This window comes from Anser anser, assembly GCF_964211835.1.
Source record: "Anser anser genome assembly, chromosome: 1".
NCBI classification, from domain to species: domain Eukaryota; kingdom Metazoa; phylum Chordata; class Aves; order Anseriformes; family Anatidae; genus Anser; species Anser anser.
The window spans coordinates 201,191,712-201,213,847 of NC_139720.1; the positions used below are offsets into that span (position 1 = coordinate 201,191,712).

At 38.8% G+C, this 22,136-nt stretch overlaps 1 protein-coding gene across 3 annotated transcripts in view; it reads right to left on the minus strand.

Annotated features, from left to right (window-relative positions):
• The window catches only part of CEP295 (centrosomal protein 295), a 39,461-nt gene extending 19,580 nt beyond the window's left edge, over positions 1–19,881 (minus strand). For 2 of the 3 annotated variants that reach the window (XM_083828844.1, XM_083828842.1), the window contains exons 1-16: positions 19,740–19,881; positions 18,452–18,585; positions 17,333–17,533; positions 16,052–16,176; positions 15,117–15,210; positions 13,983–14,096; positions 12,514–12,654; positions 9,916–10,099; positions 7,927–8,094; positions 7,345–7,569; positions 6,036–6,142; positions 4,501–4,713; positions 3,561–3,658; positions 2,368–3,433; positions 1,533–1,704; positions 1,233–1,385 (exon numbers count right to left, since the gene is read on the minus strand). In XM_083828844.1, the coding sequence (XP_083684970.1) occupies positions 1,233–1,385; positions 1,533–1,704; positions 2,368–3,433; positions 3,561–3,658; positions 4,501–4,713; positions 6,036–6,142; positions 7,345–7,569; positions 7,927–8,094; positions 9,916–10,099; positions 12,514–12,654; positions 13,983–14,096; positions 15,117–15,210; positions 16,052–16,176; positions 17,333–17,533; positions 18,452–18,559 (3,169 nt within the window). In that variant the 5' untranslated portion in view covers positions 18,560–18,585; positions 19,740–19,881. Of the gene's footprint in view, positions 1–1,232; positions 1,386–1,532; positions 1,705–2,367; positions 3,434–3,560; positions 3,659–4,500; positions 4,714–6,035; positions 6,143–7,344; positions 7,570–7,926; positions 8,095–9,915; positions 10,100–12,513; positions 12,655–13,982; positions 14,097–15,116; positions 15,211–16,051; positions 16,177–17,332; positions 17,534–18,451; positions 18,586–19,159; positions 19,701–19,739 lie in introns of those variants that run through there. The other variant, XM_083828843.1, reaches the window with a different exon arrangement.
• Between the last annotated feature and the right edge of the window lie 2,255 nt (positions 19,882–22,136).

Here is a 22,136-nt window from a genome sequence, read left to right on the forward strand (position 1 = left end):
TCACCTGTGGATCAGAAGGGGATTTACACAGCATGTAAGCATTCCCTACTCTAATATTTTACTGGATAATATTTCAGAAGCATTTTTAGGTATGTATTTTGATATTTTTTTAAATGAAAAAAGTGTAGTACTATGTCAAGTGCTTTTAAGAATATAAACGTATTCTTCAATCAAACCCTTCACCAACAGGAATTCGTTATCTAATCAAGACACCAAATTGGCCCAACAAGAATTATTCTGCATAAACTGATGCTAACATTAATTACTTTTCTTTAATTAAAAAATGTCCCATATCAGCTGTTTCATTATTTTGCTCAAGATCAACGCCAGTCTGACAGGTCTGTAATTACTTGGATTGTTCTGCTTCGCTCTTTTAGAAACACTAGCACAATATTAAAGCTTTGTAAAATATTCATTAGGTTTTAGCTGCAAAGAAACTTGGGTGAACTGAGGTGTGGAGGGGTAAGAATTAAATGTTTGCATCTAGAAAACGTCAGTTTGTTGTACCTGTTACTTACTGTTCCTTACAAAGAATTACTAAGTACTGCACACAAATGGTAACAGAAACCAGTAACTGCTTTGTGGGGTTGTTCTGAAATTGTTACAGTGTTCTGTAATTGAAAAAACCTAAAGAGCTCATATAAAAATTCTGTAGAAACTAGATACTAGCTCCTTGTTTTAAAGATTTCACTCATTCTGGCTATGCTCCAAAGCTAAACTTTTAAACACCCTTCCATCAGCTCTGATGGTTCTTTTTGCAGTTAACTGATATTTTCACAACTGATTAAACCCTCAGAGAAAACAAGGTAGGAATAGCTACATAAGACTTTATTCTGCATTCAATCTAGTATCTTTGATATGAAAGGAATTTTTAACATAGACCCTGCAAATTTTATCATATGCCCAACAGAAAAATCAACAGGAAACTTCAGTCCCAGAATTACAGTGTATTTTCTTTTCTCACTGGATTTTTATTTTGGATATATTTTTCTAGTCAGACCTTGATAGGATAAGTTTTTCTCAACAATAGCTCCCTAGGATGGTGTACAAATTATACTTTAGGGCAACAGTATCAGCTATTATTTTACAATCAATCAGCTCAAAGGCTTCAGAAGAGATTCATTTCCTCCAATCTATATTTCTTAGAATCATTTGTCATATATACATGTGTATATACATATATGTGTGTGTATATACAATATATTTTACCAAATATATACGATATATTTTACCTGCAAAAGAAATGTTGCAACTCCTCGGTGTGTCTACCTCTGGAATAACACTGAGTTCATGCTGTTCCAAGTCAAGCCCTAACTTGACTTTTGTCACAGGTGGTTTGGAAGATCTCCATTTCTGCTCTCTATGTAGAACTTTCTCAGGCTGTTCTGCAAGATAAAGTTCTGTGGATTAAAATCCCCTGGCATGTTACAACATATCTATCAAATCAGCTTGGGCAAATGGAAGAGAACCGCATCTCAGCAGCAAAAAGAGGAAAAAAAATATTGTAATACAAAATGCTGTAACAGCCTTACCAGTTTGCCCAGCTAGATCGATGCACTGCGAAATCATCTCACTTCTGTGAAGTTTACTCATGCCACAGTTCTCTTGCCGGTAGTTTTCTGAATCTTGGAAAATGTCACTCCTGTTGATCCAGTCAGGCATTAGTGCTTCTGTCATTTCTTCATTTGTGCTAATACGTCTTACCTTAAATAGAAAAAAAAAGAGCAACATTACTTAAGATTATATTCATACTCATTTATTAAGCAAGCATTTTGTTGTGGGTATGTTTTACAATACTAAGCTTTCTACTTTGAGAAAGAAGTTCAAGTGCCTTGTCTATCTTACTGAAACATTTGGGCACAAAGATGCTATATTTAGCTCTACAAACCTAGCGTGATAAAACAATTGGCTAGGTTTTCAACGCATTTGTTGGATTTTATTAGAATAATCAGCATTTTTAAGAGGAATAATTCCTGAAAAGTCTGCTTGTACTTTTCCACTCCTGAGTTCAGGAATTTTAGCTGTATGAAGACTGCAATAGCAAGGCTCGAGGAAACAGTTATTTTTCTAAGATGGCTTCAGGTTAAAAAAAAGGGCACAAAAGAGGTTTCATTAGGAACTCCAAAATAAACTTGCACTTTTCTCCCATTACCCAGAACTGAGCAAAATTACAAGTCAGGAGTGCAACTATCAAAACATTTCCTTAATATGTGCACATAAAAAGAAACTTTTTGAAATAAGAAGTTATGGAAAAGAACTACAGATCACACGTCCTAATTAAAATTTTCATTATGGGATCGTACCATTCATCCTAAAGTTTTATCATCTACTAGCTGACTCACCATGTGAAGCATTTATAAAGCTTACCTGCTTGTTCAGGAATTCTTTCAAAGCCTCTTGTTGCCTCTGCATCTGTTCCTTCAATTTATCCTGCTTCTGTAAAAGTAGTTGTTCTTGTATTTTCTGTCGAGAAAAAAGAGCTTCTCTTTGTGCATCTAGCTGCTCCTGCAATTCTTTCAAATACCGTTGCTGAGCCTGGATGCTTTCTGATGAGGCCAGCATCCTATCCCTTAAACTCAGTATACCAGAATAATTTAACAAAGATGCCTCTCCACTTTTTGATGTCAAGAACTCCTCAACGCCTTCTTCACGAGATAAAGTCACAGGTTCAGCACGAGCAGTGGGCTCAAGATTTGTTTTGATGGTGCTCCCTACAGACCCCTGCTGACCTACCAAAGGATCAGCTGTGGCGGCCTGTACCACATGAGATCCTGTGGCTGGCATAAGGGGTGCTGTGAGTGGAGGCTCTTCTACAGCTTCTGTTTCTGCTTGATGGTCAGACATCATATGAGATGATTCCTGGAAGTGCTCTGCTTCTGAGGGCTCAGAGAAATCTTCTGCAGGCAAAGCAAACCTAACCTGCTGTACACGTGCTTCTGGCTGTGTTCTGACTGCAGCAACATCTTGTGTGACTACGGCTGGTGGTAACCGGAACGGAGATGGCTCCCTGACCTGATCAGGGGAGGTTTCCAACGGTCTCACTGGTTCCTGTGAAGGACAGCTCCACGGCAAGCTAAACTCACCATACCTCAATTTTGATGTTTCTAGAGGCTGTGCATGTCTACCAGGATAAACATGATGCATTTGCTCCTCGTGATTTTGTGATGATGTGCTTTCATGAATATTACATAGGCTGGAAAAAACAGGTGGTGACCGTGCATGGTCTTCTGCATGAACTTGTTCGGGTGACTGGTGCTGCGTACGTTGTACTCTTTGCCTCTGTAGAACTGGTTCTAAGACAGGCTTTAAATTCATTGATTTTGTTTGCACAGAGCTTGAAGGTGTTACAGCAGCAGCCGAGTATCTTTGCTTCAGTTTATTCTGATACTCCTGTAGACGCTTTCTGGCTTCTTCAACTGTCTGTTTGTGCAGCCTAATCATACAGAAAACATGAATCTTTCCAGACTGGTGCAAAGACTAACATCATTTTCAATAATCAAAGCAATTTAAATTAATTTGAAGCAGGCAAGTCAGAGCTTTCATTTTATAAAGTAATTTACCTATTTTGCTGTAGAAGACGCTGTTGATAATTACGAATCATCTGTAAATGGCTGTCTTCTCTAGGACTTCTAGTTTCTGACACAGCAGTACTTCCAGACTAATTGAAATTGAATAATTTTAAGTAGAAATATACAAGTAACTCACAGAAAACTGTTAAGGCAACAATCTTAAACTATATGTTTGTTCTCCCAAGTCTACAGAAACCTCCCTGTCACTTGAAGTCTGTGAGATTTCAGCCTCGGGCACTGAAGCTAAAGCAGTTTTTGGAACACGTGGCCTACAGCTACAGCCTCTCTTGGCAAGTCTAGCATATACCATCAAAGTCAGCGTGCTTAGCTCAGGGAGATCAGGGAGGTAAGTGTACCCAGTAGCAAAGTGAGGGAGCAATGATCTAACGTTTGCTTTTACAAGGCAAACAGATTCTTTGAAGAATAAACGTTGTGCAACTGGTTCAAAATTTTTTAAAAAAAGATTAAAAAATAAAAATAAAGGCTACTTTTCCTCAATATCTACAATAAATATCCCTTCATTTAAGTAGATGTTTAGGATTTAGATAAAGACAAAAAGGTGTAGGTGCTTTTTTTCCTTTTCTTTTTTCCTAAGATTTTTTTTCCTTCAAAAAGGAGGATATTTGTACACACATAATCATTACACGACTCTAGTCAGATTTTACTAGCAGGTATTTTATACATATTTGCTGTCCCCAGAACTATGCAAAGATAATCAAATATTCAAAGCGTTTTTCTGATATCATGGGAAATACAAGCTTCTAGATTAGACAAAAAAGTTGTGGTCTTTATGTATAAGAGCTTCTGATTCATGGCCTGAGGACTAAAAACAAGGTTGAGATCGACAGAATTTAGAACTAGCTATTGGTGCTCTTGATTCTTATAAGAAAATAATTCACACACACACACACAACTTTCTGCAATTCTTCACCTCATGTTCCACTTCTTTCTGTTGATCTGGAGAAGGAACGCTGCAGCTTTGTACTGGCTGACCTTTCTCTTCCTCCTCCTCTTTGTCCTTAGCCTCCTCTGAACAGGTTTGCATTTGGATCTTCAGAAAATCAGCCTCCAAACGTGCTTTCTTTTCTTCAATTTGTTTTAGCAAGGCCAGCTGTTCCTGTTTCTGTTGCTCTATTTGCTCAATCTATTGAAAAAAAAAATCTACACAACTTGAGGAAAAAAACACCCACACCACCACACATAAAACTTTGCTCCAACGTGCAACTTGTACCAGAAATTTTATTGCTTATGTATGACAAGCTTTTCCAAATTGTAAGAGGCCTTAAAATATAATTCCAAAGTTTACAAGAATACTTTTAGTTGCCTGGCTAGGTATTTCTAACAGTCCCTGAATCTGTTTGTTATTGTGCTCTTTTGATCTACCCATTAACAGAATGGATAAAAATCAAAATGTAATCATTCAAGATAAATTATAATTTCCCAGAGACTGCAAAGGAAGTCCTTCTTTTAGACTGTATTCAGAAGCCTATTTTGCATTTTATAGAGCTTTTCATCAAGATTTCAATGCATTTAAATGTTAATTTGAGTCTAACAAAATTTTTAAAATTGCTAATGTATAACCAGTTTAAGAGCACTCCATAAATCTCTGAAGTGTTTTGTTTATTTTTATTCTCTTTCCAAGTATCTTTCATCTACAAATCACTTCTATCCACATGGAGCAACAGCACATTTCATTTTAGAATGGAAGTGAGGAAAATTTTCAAAGCACTGACAAAGATGAGGTGGACAACAATTTATAGTGGCAGGGTCTGAATGGGGATGTGATGAAGAGTTTGAGAACAGTTAATGCAGACATGGGAATAAATACACCTGGACAGGTGAAAAGTGGGAGAAAACAGATGTTAAAACAGCAGATCCTTGGTGAAAGTTTGGTTACTCCCCCCCACATATATCTCTAGCAACACACTATGTTGACAAATGTTTCCTGAATCTCTGAACTTTAACTCTACAATTTAGGTAGGACCTGAATTTCAACTTTTTTTTTTTAATTGATAAACCACCACTTAATAGCTGGCAGGTCTCTAAACATCTATGATACAATGAAAATATAATGAAATATATACACTATGTATATATTGCATATAATGAACAAAGCTATTATTTTCTAAATATAATGTAGCATTCATATAAATATGAAAGACTTCTTGCATTCGATTTTTTTAAATTAGCTAGGAGACAAAATTTTCAAGATCTGTAAGCTTTTCCTGTCACTCTAAACAATCCCAGACACTTTCCAGTATTGTTACACAGGGTTTCAAAGTTGTGTATTGTTGGCTACATTTTCCCTAAGCCAAAAAGGTATTAACCTACAATTGGAATTCTCATTAAAAGTTCATTCAAATGTTCGCAGCATGTTAAAGGGGTCTATTACGGCTTTATAAGCTGAAACATCTATAAATCACTTTTTACATCATAATTAAGACAAGTACATATATACACACTTACCAACTTCTTTCTCTCATTTTCCATTCTGATTTTAGCTGCTTGTTCTTGAGGATGGATCAGAACTGAATTTTCAGCTGCAGCTGTATGTTCCAACGTTTCCACAGAGTCTAAAATATATTTGTTATTTAACTGTAAATGCAGTCAGAAAGAGTTTTGGATCATGTTTACATCTCGCTTTACAGCTTCCCACCTCTCTAAACTAAAATGCACAAGCAGGTCTTGACAAGATGCTGGAAAAATCAGGTTTTGTATTAAAGCCATTAATGACCCTTTATCATGTGCCTTTCTTGAATATAAAGTAATGGCCTAGCTCCAACAGGATGGACGATTGTTTCTACACAGGTAACTTGGTAGCCTAATAGCAAGATCATCCTGAGGGAAAAAAAAAGCAGTAACTTCTGAGAAAAAAGAGTATCTAAAACTGGCAGTCTCTGGGAAAGTGATCTAGCATTTGGCTACTGCACAAAAAGCAAATCTTCATCCTGTACTATCAGCTTCAAATAGCAGCACACCTTCAGCAGAGGCACGTTTTCACTCTTGCTATGCTCCCGGGAATTATGCTGGTGTATCCATGCACACGAGTGAACTAAAACACTTAAGCTTATTTAAAACAAAACCACAGCAAGTACCTTATCAAAGTAGGAAAAGAAAAAAAAAATACATATATATATAATCACTTTAATAGACTTCAAAAATCACACTTAGCATACTAGATGCAAGTTCACTAACTTCAGCACTCACCTAATGAAAAGAGCACAGGCCCAGCATGGGAAGGAACCCAAACTGCTGGGGCTACCAAGCAAAATGGAACATTCGACTGCTCTAAATTCCAGTTTTACACTGGGGCCTTTTGGAATGGTGCCTTAAGACCAGGAAAAATACATCACTACAGACACATCACTTCATGCTTGTCTTAAGCATTTCTAGCTGTGAATCTCTGAAGCATGCAGTTCTTGCGATTTAACGGGTATGGAACTTCAACAAACAATTTTGCACTGAGAATTCTCCTCCTGAACGCCTTTTAGAACACGGCAGCAGCAAGTGCGGCAAAAAAATGGGCAAGATTTACAAGATAAAGGTATTTAGACATCTTTCCTCCTAAAGATCTTTATGGGCAAGGTGAATAAATGAGCAAAAACCTCTCCCCTTTTGCATTTTCAACAAATCTACAAGACAAAGGCAGAGATGAGAGAACTGTATGTAATCTCTAGCAAAATGATAAAAATACCACCACTGAAAAATTAATTAAACAACATTATTACAGTCCACCCTTTTGTTCCTACACAACATATAAGTATGTATTACATACCTTTGGCTTCACATACTGAATTTTTGTGTTGCTCATAGTCAGGTTCTAAATCACAGAGCTGTCTCTCCTCGCTAGGAATTGTGCCTGATTCAATAGTCTCAACTTCACTTGGAATCTCTTTGTCATTTTTTGATGTCCATTCCTCTTTCTGGCTTCTAATCTTGTTCAGCAACTTCTTTAAGGCAAGTTTTGATTGAGATTGGTGAGTTTTTGCCTCTTCGTGTTCTGTAAGGAACATACACCTTTAAGAGTTTGGGGTAATGACTATCCTCATGTCATAGAAAACAAAAAATCTTTTTTTTTTTTAAATTGCTTACACAATTGGACAAATAGCTCAGCTATACTGTCAAGTTGTCAAGGCTTAACAAGTATTTTCTCTTACTTGAAAGAAAGAAGCAGCAATTTGTCTCAGGATGCTATGAAAGGAGGGCTCAGCCAGTTGCAGTATTTCAGAGTAAGATGAATCCCAGACTCCACTGTTGCAGAAACCAGCAGCACTATTTCCCTAGTCCCTATTTCCCTACAATCCCTTCTCTTCTACTATAAAACCAAAAAGACTAAGTTAAAATTTAAAAGTCTTACTTTCTGCTCCATCAGGGACCTCCCCTTCTGTCATCTGTTCTGATTCTTGTCGATTGTCACAAGCAGATTCTTGCTCCAAAGAGAGATCGAGATCATTATCTTGAGATCTATCAGAAGGGGCTGGCAAAGGTTGTGGCTCAAACTGCAAAATCAGGTCTCCTTTCATTTCTAATTAAAGGAACACAACCACAAAAAATGACCAATCAGAATAAAATGCAAATGCTGCAAGACACTAAGAAATTCCAAAATCAATTTATCAATTTGTTTCACAACGTATTTAATCTAACTACTTTTTTCCCCCAAAATAGAAAACTTTTAAAATTGAAACCATTTAGACCATTAGCTGTCTATTTAATTCTGACCTTCTACAATGTTTTCCACTAAACTATACTAAGTATTTCAAAATAAAAGGTTTTAAAATAAAAGGCTCATCTCCATGCAAGAAGCAGCATGTAGAACCATTGCAGGAGAATCCCAAAAACTCATCAGAAAAAAGAAGCGCCCTGACCTGGCTGTTCACAGATCTGTCACATGAGGGACACACCACTCCCATGGTTCAGGTGCAAAATCCTGGAAGATGAATCTATGGGAGACGATTCAGGATCGCCTCACTGACTGAGAGGTTACTGCCTACGAGGGGTGTGGGACACGTGGGAAGAGCACCTTAGGATTGTACTAGACTTATTATGGACATTTATGGAAAAAAAAACACAAAACAAACAAAAAAAAAGCAGGGAAAAGGAAGTATTAGCAAGTCAGAGGAGAAAACAGAGGAATAAGTGCATAAAGGGCCAGCGAGTACACTGGTCTGATCACGCGCAGCCTGGTTCCTGGCAGCCTGCCCTGTCTTCTTGCTAAATTCCATTTCTAACTGTTTTCCTGGGGGAAGAACTTTCTACTTTGTATGCCTGCATGCGTATGGGTGCGTAACAGACAGCAAGTGGAGCGTAAACAGGAACGTGTGCATATTACATGGGCATACATATCAGTGTGCAATGACGGGCAAACAGCAAGCCAGACTAGCCAGTGAGAACAGCAAGAGGCTTGGGAGCTGGGTATCGAAGCAGCCCTAAGACTGGGCTGGATACTGGAAAGGACAGAGCGTTTACAACTTGGCCACCGGAGGGATCAGGAGATCCAAGCCAGCTACAGGGGACACTGCAGGAGGCTCAACCAAGAAACCTGCTGGCACACGTACACATTATTTCTTTAACAGGCAGCTGAGGGTATCTACTGGATTGACTAAGTATTTACAGTCAGTAACCGCAGGCATTCATAGTGGGTGCCTGTGTTTGCATAAAAAGGGGGGGTGTCTGTGTACCACTAACTGGAGAGGAGCAGAAAACCTCAGCTGTTTGCGTGACCAGGAGCCAGCAAGGGGGGAAGCTGAGGATCCAGGGCCAGCTGCTGGGTGCACTGAGCTTCTAAAGCTACCTTCCTGAGGGATCCATAGCACATACCGAGGACAGCGGGGCGCGTGTGGAAACGAAAGGTAACTGGAGGGCTACAGGCTCTTCGATCAGTTCTGGACAGACTGGATGCTTAAGACCCATTTCTGGGGAATTAGGGGGGAGACAGAAGGTGTATGTACATGCAGGGCTGGAAAGCTCGGGGATGTATGTGTCTGGGGAGAGCTGGGGTGCAGGGACCAGCTACTGGGCTGAGTGAGTGTCCGAGACCAACTGCTACAGAGATCTGTACTGTATAGACAGACATTTTCCCACCAAGCAGCCTTCAGCCTGTTCAGCCAGAGCAGGGAACAGAATGAGACAATTCATGCTGTTTGTGTTTAATGCAAAGTGCTGTGTTTTCTACACTAGCCTGCACAGCCAGCTGCAGGTATCTGTACTTAATCCTGGTTTGCATGTGTGCATCATCTACCAGGAATAAACGCACAGCCCCACTACTTGCTGCACCCAGAACAGGCAGCTGCAGCAGCCTCTCATCTACTGAGCAACCCGAGTCAGCAGCCTCCCGCAAATTACTCACTCCTGTCCTCGCTGTACATATCTTCAAAGGCAAACTCCAGTTCTCTCTGCCAGTCGTCTTTTATTTCCACACGTTTGTATGCGGGTACAAAAAGCTGAGGTGGCATCTGCGCTACCAGCTGCCTCCTGCGCATCCGATCCACGTTCTGCATTTGTTCAAGTTCTTGCAGTAGCCTTTCCCTGTCCTTCAAGGAAAGGGGTGAGAAGCATTTTGTGTTAATATTCAGGCAGCTGTATGTCAGGACTGATAAAATACTTCCAATTTGGTTACCATGATGTTTGTTTAATCCTAAACATTTAGTTAATTTTATTCTAGAGCGGGTGCTTTCTCAGGAGAAGAGTATATCTGACCTTCAAACACAGTCAAAAACTACCTAAAAGATCTAACGTTAAAGAACTGCGTTGTACACTGTAGGCCAACTTTCCTAAACAGAATTAAGTCTTCTGTTCTCTGAAGTAAACGAGCACTTCCTTTGATAAGCTAGTGTTGTTAGTACGTGCTACTTAAACATAAGAGTTGCTGAAGTAAGCTAACACTCTTGGTGCAGTACAACGATACATTAAAGCTATTTTAAAAAAGCCTTATTTGAAGGGTTGTTTTTTTTGTTTGTTTGTTTTTTAAAATGAACATCAGTAATATAATTTTCACAGTTCCCCAAATTAGTTAGGTTACTCATTTATGGCCAATCATATCTCAATTAAAAAACCATAGGAAGCTGTTATTTGAGATATTTGTGTTATTGTCTGTTACTGTCACAAACTTCTAAAGTACAAAACCCCTTCTCAACAGTTGCTTTTACTTCTTAAGGAAAATAACATCAGTATTTCCAGATTTCTATACTAGCAGAACCTTAATTTAAGGTAATAATGTTGATTTCTTTCCAAAAATTAAAAAAAAGTGTTGGCTTTTTATAAGAAATATTAATAATTTCTGAGAATCTCATACATACTTTGAGATGTGCCATGATAAAGTCATGATGAAGCTCAATTTTTATTCAGCACAAGCTTTGTGTACAATACAATAACAAAGTGGTACGTCCACATATTGAACAATCAATAGAAAAAGTACTGAATAGTTTCCTCTCCTGTATACATGTAAACAAAATTTTATACAAATTTTAAAAATTGTATACAAATTTTACACCAACAACAGATTAAGAGCATGATAACTGCAAAGACACCCAATTTGAATCCAAGTATGGATTTGAAGTCAGCATTTGTACCAGCTTATGTCAGTACAAACATGATGATCTCTGCCCTTCAGATAATGACCAAGTTTTCCTTCCTATTAGATATAAATACACGTGGTACATTCTTACACATTTCACACGCTGTTATTTTCTTTGATTTCTGTCTTCAAGTTTTTCAGACACAGAAAAAAAACACGCGTGATTGACAAGATACAGTAATACCAGAAATTTGAAGCTTATATACAGACACACTAGAAACAAAGGTGTTAAAAAAAAAAAAAAGGCTGTGGAAAAAGAAGTTCTTGCAACTGTGTAGAACCTCAGAAAACTAACAAAAAAAAGATGGAGGCAGCTCAAGAATACACAAGGACACTCTGGAAGAAGGGTATATATGTAAGAGCATGCTTTCACTGCATAATGTAGTAAAATGTAGTTTACATGTAGTAAAAGGTCCTCACACCTTTAGTAAAAAACAGGATACAAAGGTGAGGAAATAATCAGGGAGAAGCACCAACCCACAACTGAATGCTCTGAATACTAATTTAACATGTTTATGTAAAATAAGCCGACGTAAGGGAGGAAGGAGGACTGACAATGAGTCTATAGATTTCAGTTTTCTCAAAAGCACGTTAGTCAGATTTAGGGTGACTGACATTGTTACAAGTGCTTTGCAAAGCGGTACCCATCGTTCTGGTCATAATTTAAAACCGTTATATGTTTTTCCCTTGATCTTGCACAGCTATTAAGTAAACAAGTTTATAAAAAGAATGGCTGTAGGAACAACTGATGAAATTAAAACTTTGAATTTGTTGATCTTCCAGGCAGAAGAGTTCTATCATTAATTTTATCATCAATTATCTAAATACTTCAAGCAGTTAGTTAACTCACAAGGTATTACTTCACAGCTCAACATTACTTCGGCTCATTCTTTTATAGTATAACAAAAAAAAAGACAAGCAAAACAAGGCCCTGAAGTACAGAACTCACAACTTTGTCAAGTGTATTTTTTTTTTCCATGCTATCCTGTATTTAAAAAACAAGAACCCCATCATTTCTACTTCTCATTGAACTGACAGTGGACTACCCTGACCTCTGCCAATGAGAACAAGAGAAAAAAACTTATTTCAAACAAAGGCACCATAATACTAGTCCCTGTAAGAGCTATGGCACTGAATAAGAAAAAAAAAAATATCTGCAGTGTCTATTCTGCTTACAAACATTTTTAATTTATCTTTGTCAAAAAGGTTTCTTGTCTTATAAAGCCAAAATTAAGAAGATGATTTTTTGAAAGGATTCTGAAAACCCTGTTTAGTCCACCTCCTGAAACCACAACCCCTTAGGAAACCTACAGCTTACATAACACCGGTCATTTTGACATGAAAAACGGGCACAACGTTTACTTTGCCTACCTGAGCCAAATGGACCTTCTTCAAGGCATGACTTCCTCTAAGATGGGCCTTTGCAACCTGCTCTCTTTTCTCTCTCTCTGCCTCTCTGTGCAGCTCCTCCAAGCGCTTGCCTTCCTCTTCAGCAGCTAACCGAGCATCTGGCTGGCAGTCAGTTAATAGTTTAGTCCACCGAGTTCTTGTGATAGTTTAAAGTGTATGTAACAATAAATAATTCTGTAGCAAAACCACTTTGAAAAAGGCATACAATACCGTACGAACACTCTCAGAAGTTTTATAGTACTCAGCTGCAAGCAAAACCAAACTGTATTTATACATTTGGGAAAAAAAATGCATATTTACACATTTGCTAAGTGTTAGGTGTCAAAGCATTCTAGTTCCTAACTCCACCAGGGACAATCGTTTGTATGATTTATTCATTATAGCCGAGTAGTTATTTTTCCTACGATACAAGCTAAAATGAATAATGTAATCAATATTACTGATTCACTTCGTTTGTGGTCACGATTTTGTTTTAAACAAGGAAGCCAGAAGTTTTTTCGTTTTCATTTGGGAAACAAGGAAAAAAATCTGCAATGTTTAAATAAAAACAATCTTACTAACACTTTAAATACTCAAGTAAAAAAGTTCCACATAAGCTAGGTGAAAGATTGACATTTAGGAATTTTCTGATATAAAGCTCAAACCGCAGCATCTGCTCTTATTGTTTAGACCTAGTCCTTTAAAAGGTCAAGAAAACCTTAAACTTCATGAATGAAATCAAAGCCACTAGAGAGAACATTCACATAGAGAAGCTTATCGACTGTAGAGAGTCTAGTCTAAAAGAGGCTGATCCCAAACAAGAATTTAGACTGTGATCTCACCTCACAGACAAACCAAACAACAGATCATCAGCTCTAAAAGCTAAGTTCTTACTCCATCTCTCACTTGTCCAGATCCTCCCCTTCTTCTGATCCGACTTGAGCCTTTGTCTGATTGTACCGTGAACCTAAGTAAACCTTTTCACCTGGCATAGCTTTGTTCATCATTCTTTTTCTCAAATCAGACCTTTGCCATTTTGGCAAGCTGAAACTGTGGACTGCATGAACAGATGAACGTGAATATGAGGTAAAGACTGGGTGAACACAACTAAAAGAGGAAAAAAGCAGGGTAACTGCAACTATTAATTTAACATAAGACAAAACAGAAGATTGGGGTGCCCTAACATGCCAGTCTTGTGAACTCATCCCCATTCAGAGGCCTACTTATGTTAGAAAGACTGCCAGGAGCGATTCTGACAACAACCGAGCACAGAACAGTCCTCACAAGTTCCCATCATCCAGGATTCTGATTATTAAGTCATATAACATCTGCTTTATGCAAGTTTCTATTTTTAAACAAGTTCTAGGAAGCTGACCTGCTGGTATCTGATAGCCAGACACAACGTGCAATATACAGGTACATGGAAGCATATATCACAAACACTGCATCACCTGTTCTCCATCCATTTCTCTATCCACATAAGGTTCTGAAATATGGTAACGTGTAATGGAGAAGTTGCCAGCACCAGAGGCCTTCACTGCAGGAACCTTTTTCACTTCAAAATTCTAGAAAGAAAAGTAGAAATAAGTACAGCTGTACCACAGAACAGTTAGCTGTCTCTGGCAAAGCAACTAAATGAAAGAAGCGAGTTCCATACCTTAATTAGTAACAGAAGAAAGCTCAAAATCAAAAACAAACACAAAATTCTCTCCTGAAAACATTATGTCATTTCAATATTGGCATACAATTAATAATTAATCACACCAGCTCAAGGAATACCTAGAGGGCTTAATGACTGAGAGCATCTCGCTGCCTACAGCAGACGTCTCCGCACAAATTGACATTCATCACAGAGCTCTGCCTTCCTGTTTCAATAGCATTACCTTAACACAAAAGCACTTGAGCTTTCATGTACGAATACAAAACCCACTTACAACAGCCGACACATCCATCTCAAAGCAGGGCAAGCACAGATCCATAATATAATTATACATAACAGCAAAATAACATTTCTCAACTACAGACTTTGCTTATAGAACTCGGAATCTATTATTTCCAGTTTATCAGATGATCAGAGAAAAGAGCATTTTCCATAACCTCACTGAAAAAGTGTTGATGCATACAGTACAAAGTACTCTTTTTTTTCGTTTTTGAGGAGGGGGAGTTTTGGGTACACAATTAAAAAACAAAAAAATGCAATACTACTATGTTATTACAGCAGAAGGCTGAGGTGGCAGGTAAACGTTAGGATAGGTAACTATGGAGTTTAACATCACTACAGCTAGTAAGTGAAAATGAAATCATGATGAGGTTTAAAGCACACATTAAACATAAAAAAAGTGATCTCACATGATTTTAAGAAGAAATCTGCACAAACAAGAGATCTGAAAAAGACAGCTATCAAAGCTTAGTAGAAGTCTGTTAATAAATATTTCATTAATTTTCTTGATTTTTACTGATTTTCACCACTCTCCTTATAGCACGCAAATAACATTTTCAGATATTCCCCTGTGAGGGGTCAAACCAATAAATAAAGCACTGTATTGATACGGCATCCTGAAATTATGATCATCGTGGATACACACCTCAAGAGGATGGGGCAGAGGAGGTGGTAGGCTTGCAACTTTTGCTGCTCTTTCTCTTTCCACATCCAGAGCATGCTTGCGTGCATTTATTCGTCTAGTAAATAAACGGGGGGGGAGAGAGAGAGAGAGAGAGGAGGAAAAACAGTTAAATAGTTCAAGCAACAATGACAGCACTGTGTAAAATAAAAGGCAAATCTAAAAATATAATCATTGACTCCATTTAATTCTTGGGAGACAGAAACGGGTAAGCACACCAGAGTCAACAGAACTTAACGCTGAAAGGCAGCACTTAAAAATTAACTTTTGAAGTAATGCAAAAAAAGTAATAACACGCAAACTTCTCCGGATCAAAGCAAAACCCTGCTTTTCAGAAAGCTCTGCATCACTTCAACATATTTTAATCACTGAAGTGTGCACAAAGCTAAGTATTTAATCAATAGGTGTCAACTCTAATCAAGCTCAGCTATCCCCAAGAGTACACAATTTATTTTTCACGTCAGCCCAAGTTTGGACCAATTTGTGCCTTTTTTTTTTTCTTAAAGAGATAAGGGAGACAGTGTCAAATGCAATATGTCCTTTTTTCAAAAGAGTGTCTTTCCACCATGAGCTGGACTAAGAACATCTCATTTCATCTGTCACTGAATAGCTGCCAGCCAATAACCTGGACTGAAAATGGTAATACAGAGGTGACAGGCTCCCTGGCCATTGAGAGTCGATCAGATCAACTTGTGTACTTGACAAGGGGATCTTGGCTTTAAAACTACAAAGTTTTATCAAAATCCATGGGTTTGTCCACAAGCTAGTATCCTTTAACACACACACAAAAAAAAATCAAAATTAAAAAGCTGCAAACAAGCACTGTGATTTTTGCCTTTCACCACGTAACACCATGAAGCACACTCTATGCTTAATGAAGCTCAATATCTATTGCATACCGGGCTTGCTCACGAAGTAATTTCTCTTTTTGGAACTTCTGCTCTTTCAAGGCTTTCCTATGTCTCTTCTCTGCTCTTTGCTTCCTTTCTTCTGCTTGCTTTGCCAGAGCTTCTAAATCAGGTTCCTTAATAAAATATTGCAAGTGATTAATCCAGGACTTCTCATACTATCAGTGTTATATTTCAAAGTAAGGATTGCTGGTAAGAATCAAAAGCCTGAAATTCCTTTCTATCATATCAGAGTAAAAATCCTCCAAATAATCACTTATTCTTCTCTGCTATCTCCTTCATTCTCTTCTTGCCTACCAGCAACAGCAGTAAGTTTATCATATTCCTCAGCCAATGGAACCAAAGACTGATGTGGAAACCTTAGCTTCTCTCTTCATCTCTTTTTATAAAGACAGTAATATACACTTATACATTTTAAATGGTGATTAAACTGTACAGCGAAAGCACCTTACTATCTTTCAGCCATTAATTACAACAACTGGCTATCAATGCAAATCCAGAGATTTTCACTGAACAACCTCAGCGAACTCTCAAAACAGGCCTACACAAGTTACAGTTTTGAAGTGGAGACAGTTTGCAGTTGCAGAATTAAGTGATGCCAGTTCACCATCTGTGCAAAAGCCTCCGAAGTCCTTACCAAGACCTTTTAAGTCACTGAAGGTCTAAAGCACTGAAGGAAAAAAAAAAAAATGATTTCACCTTCTTAAGCATAGAAACTATTAGATGGCAGAGAAACAAAGTTACTAAGTTTACTGGCATATTTGGGACAGCTCACCATGTGCAATTTGGACAAACTGTTATCTTAATATACAGTAACACATAGGCAAATGCGATATTGTACACACAATTTAGGAGTTTGCAGAGCAAAAGCCTCAGCAAATTGGACTGCTAGAGAATTTAATGCAGTATTTTCCAACCACAGCAAGGCTGTACAAAACTACTTGAAAAAAACAGACAAAATCATGCAGACTCTTAAACAGGCTTCTAAAAATAATTAAGTAGGTTTTTCATGCTTAGATGTCTAAGAGTTTCCATCCAGCAACAATGGGGCTATTTATTGGGACAGATTTAAAGTTTATATTCCTTCTCATCATGCATGGTCTCATGGATAAATATCTGCAAAAAAAACACATGTAAACATTTAAACATTTTAAACATTTCTACCTTCCAGATATTAGGACTCTAAAAAACAGGAATATAAAAAAAAAATGCAACCTTGTTATTTCTAAAACACCAAGGTATTTCTGTGACAACATTAAGCTGTGTACTTACGTTCTCCTTGGCTTGTCGGTGACCCTCACCAACAGCTCTTAAGCTTGATAAAAACAGTTTTTCTAAGGCCTTTATCTTCTCATCTTGTTCTTTCTGCCATTCAGCTCTCAATGCCTCCTCCAACTGATGTAGCTGTTCTTCCCTCTTCTGCTTTACTTTCTGTCTTATCTGTAAGGCAATGTACTTCTGCTGCTCTCTAACCTGTAGAAATAGCATTTATGTTTTGTCAGCAACTTAGTAAAAGCACAGTGTTTTTGCAGCAATTACTTCCACAACACACATTCCCCTCCTTGCTAGATTAGCTGGAAAGATACATTAAAAAAATCTGTCCAGAAAATACTTTAAAGTTGCCATTACCCTTTTCCAAAATCAACATCATATACTAAATTTAATCTTTGTTAAAAGTTTTACTTAAAGTGAGAGAGCAACACATTGCTGATAAACTACATGTAATAACTGTTTGAAATAGACTTCTTGCCAAAAATACAGCACAATAATTTATTACTCTCATTATGATGCAACGCACTCTAAAGAGAAATGGCAACTATACTGCTAAATCAATGCCTTGGAGGACAGCACAGTGGAAGGCTAAGGGGTAAAAAGAAATGGAATAATAGCCTTGTGTCCTAACACAGCACAGCATAACAGAAATAAAAGAAACATGAGATGAGGAACAGAAAGGTAATTCTAAAAGGAGCAATATTTAAAGCATTAAGAGCTGTGACACTGTAACGATTTGGTTGACCTAGTAGAAAGACAGGTTTGTATTTGTGGCTTATTTCTTCTCCATTAGTGCTGTGTAACACATCAGTAAAAAGAGGTATCTGTATGTTGATAGACAAAAACAAACTAAAAAGATAGATACAGTGAAGTTGGCAGGGATGAAGAGGTTCTGGAACAAAGGCCTGTATGAATCTAACGGAGACAATATCATGAGAAAAATATGAATTTACTAGCAAATGAACATGACAACAGAAACTACTACACAAGCTAAATATAAACCTAATGTTACTACACTGCAAAAAGTTAGCTTATATGAAGTAAAATTCGGTTGATTTTCCAAAATTATTTGTTACATCTTTAAATGAAATATACAACTTGAAAAAAATAGAGGCATACTTGCTGTAGCCTCAGTTTTCTTCTTCTTTCATATTCTTCTTTCAGAAGCATGGTTTCTTCATTAGGACTAAGCCTCAATTTCCCAAGTTTTGCCACTTTTCTCTTCATCTTTGGTAACACCTAACAATCAGTTTCTATGAGAAGATGAAAACCAGAAATTTGAGCATAAGTGATATAAGCAAAGACAGCTATATATAAAAAAAAATATTGCCATAATCTCGTTGACAATTTTTTGTGCGAGTTTTCGTCAGCAGCCAGTTCAAGTTATATTTGCCAGTAGATTTTACTGTGGAACCTGGATCTGCTAGTTTTGCTGATCATTTCCCATTTTCCTCACAATTATGATTTCAATTTTTTCCACACAGACAGAAGAAAAAACAAACCTTTTTTCAGCCTGATACGTAGCCTGCCCCAAAGACACTCAACTCAATAAAAAATAAATACATCTGTATTTGATCTTTAAATATTTTCATCCCAGAAAACACTGTTCTTAAACAAAACAGTAAAAACTTTCAAAAGATATTTTTGTTATAAGAATCAAAGATGTTTTACTAGTGCACAATCCAGGTAGCACTAAACCAACGTGAGGTAACATTACACCTGGAAACTTTTCAGTACCATAAATAAGTAATTCTTAGAAATAAATACAGTTTTTTGTAACATAAATAACTGAAGCAATCAGGTGAGGTGGAGAAACACAATAATTACCCATAAGATATCGTTAACACAGGGTTGTCGAGCCAGTGAATCCCAAGCTCGCTACAGGATAAACAGAGGACTGTGGCTCCTGCTAACCATCCCTTATTCAGTTGTTGGAATAAGGAAGGAAAATTTGGAGTGCAAATCAAAAAAAAAAGAGCATTTAACACTGGGAATTATAGAGCGGTTGGGGTAGGAAGGGATCTTTACAGATCACCTCGCCCGACCCCTGCCATGGGCAGGCCCCTCTCTCACAGGCTGTGACCAAAAGCAGACCCCAGGGCGAGGCGGTCACCGCCAGCACGGCCCCAACGGCCGCACAGGGCACCCAGAGCACACCCAGCGGTTAAAACCAGCCAGGTTTCTCGGCAACGCCGCACAGACTCTTGTAAGCAACGCCTCCAGGGAGACCCAGAGACCTTGAGACCTCCCCCCTCTCGCCATAATTCTGCCCGGAGCCCTCTCCAGCCCCCGGTAGCTGGCGAGGACGCCGCGCTGAAGGGAAGCGAGGCGGATGAGGAGAGAACACCCCCTCACTCACACGCCCGCCCGCCGCCGCCGCCATTAGTGCGCAGCCCCCCGCACCTACCCGCCAGCCGCCGCCGCTCCCCGCCAGCCAGCCAATCAGCGCGGGCGCGGCGGGAAACGCAGCGCCCCGGCGGAGCTGGCCCTCCGCGCACGCGCAGTGCTTCCCGCCGCTTCCCGCCGCAACACGGCCGCGCAGGCGCGATTGCGGCCGGCCGCGCGCAGCCCTGAGGGGGGGGAGGAGGGGCTCCATGTTCCCTCGCAGCCCCCTGCACATGGCGGGGGCTGGGACTGGGTAGTCCTTAAGGTCCCTGCCCACCCAAACCGTTCTGTGATTCCATAATTCAGTCATTCCATGATTCCAACCATGAAGGCTTGGGTGTTGGCTGTGTTGGCTAACCTGGAGATGACAGGGATGACGGGGGAGATCAAAGCTCAGCATTACTTCTTGACCCACTAACTTCTCCAAAATTTAACTCAGTTATTCCAACGTGGCTTTGGGGTGTGCTGTACGACTAAAAGGAGTAAATTTAGGCACTGATAGTGCAGCTGGACTGGCAGTGCTGCTCTGCCTGTCTTCCAGGTGTGCTTACAGCTGGTTAAGTGGATCTGTAACAGCAACCTCAACCTCGTAACTAGTGCTGGTCTTTCTTTTTTAAGACACTTTTTAACTAATGGCCGCACATTTCAAGTCTGATACAACACTTGTTTTCTTCTGTGCTTTCATCCTTATGTTTTAGTTTTCTTTATAAGAGTGACCATTTTTTATGTGTGAGACTTAACAGCAGTTGGGATTTGAAAGCGAAGTCATCTGATACCCTTGACTGATGAGGAACAACTTGTTATTCACATTGAAACAATTCTGCAGCGCAAAGGGATGAAGCAAGAGGCTGTGCAAGAGTATTTCTTTGCATTGAATATTTTCCTAAGGTCTGACCTGCTGCTGCAAGAAGGGAAGAAACGCTTGTAACTGATCACAGGATAAAATCAACGGTCTTATGCTGAAGTCATAGAATCACAAAATGGTTTGGGCTGGAGAGGACCTTAAAGCCCACCCAGTTCCAACCCCCTGCCATGGGCAGGGACACCTCCCACCACACCAGGTTGCCCAAAGCCCCATCCAGCCTGGCCTTGAACACTTCCAGGGATGGGGCATCCACAGCTACTCTGGGCAGCCTGTGCCAGGGCCTCACCGCCCTCTGAGGGAAGAATTTCCTCCTAACCTCTAACCTAAATCTCCCTTCATTTAGTTTAAAACCATTACCCCTTGTCCAATTTCTACACTCTCTGATAAAGAGTCCTTCCCCGTCTTTCCAGTAGTCCTCCTCTAAATGTTACTGCAAAACACAACTGCTTTCTGTGGCAGTTTCTTCTAGAGAAAGGAAGAAGTAATTTTTTACTATAAGCTAACCGGCATAGTAACCCATTATACTGTGCCCTATAGGACAGAAATCAGGCGACCTGAGATTGCTTGGTAAAACTTAAATGCTATGGTGCATTTGGATGCATGGCTGCACATGAAATACACTGAAAATTACAGGATTGCAAAACAAAAGACATAAGCACAGAAAGGTTACACAGCAGTTAAATGTGCTTTCTTCCCTGTCTTCTGCATTTTAGTGCTAAACTGTCTTCTGATTCAAAGACTTCTGTGCTATGGGATCAGTTAGGCAGACAATTTGCTTTCTATCAAGTGCTTGCAACTTCCTGCAAACTGCTGACTGTAATAGCTGGGACAAAGTTAACACCTGATTGTACATTAAAGACACCCAGATGTTTCACAATATGCACATTGAATAAATTAAACTTGAGCAGTGTGCTTCCAAATGTGTTTTCCAGTCCCCTTATTGGATTTTTTTGTCCTTCAGCATTTTCATTATGGCAGTGCTCTCCACAATAACATCTCTTCTAAATAGCTTTATCCTGCAGGTCAACAGGTAAAAAAACAATTGAAGACAGTCTATTAAGAGAGTAATTGAGATTATAGATTTTAGAGTCCTCTACTTAGAAGATGTGAAAGAGGTCAAATATATGCTCTGGAATGATAGTATTGGAAAAAAGGCTTATGAAGCCTACGTGTGCTGGATAAGAACTTTATTTCAAGGGTGTTTTCTAGTCAACATATTGCAGAATTATTTCTGCTGCCACCTAATTTACATACATAAAAACAGGTATTTATCAACAGTCGTTTTAATATGGTGATGCTTTCCACTTTTTAATACACCTGTTTGAATTACAGTATTACAGGCCTCCATTAATTCCTTCCTCTTATGAAGTCGATGTGTTCCTTTTATAAAAGGTGAAGGGTGATGCAGTGATATTGGTACATCTAGCTAGGCATATATAAAACTGGAGATCATAGCTCCCCTGTGGTTCAACTACCAGTCATATTTCTCCCGGGGGCAAAGAAAGATACTTAGAGGAGTTATCTACAAATTCTCAGAATAGTTAGGGGAAAATC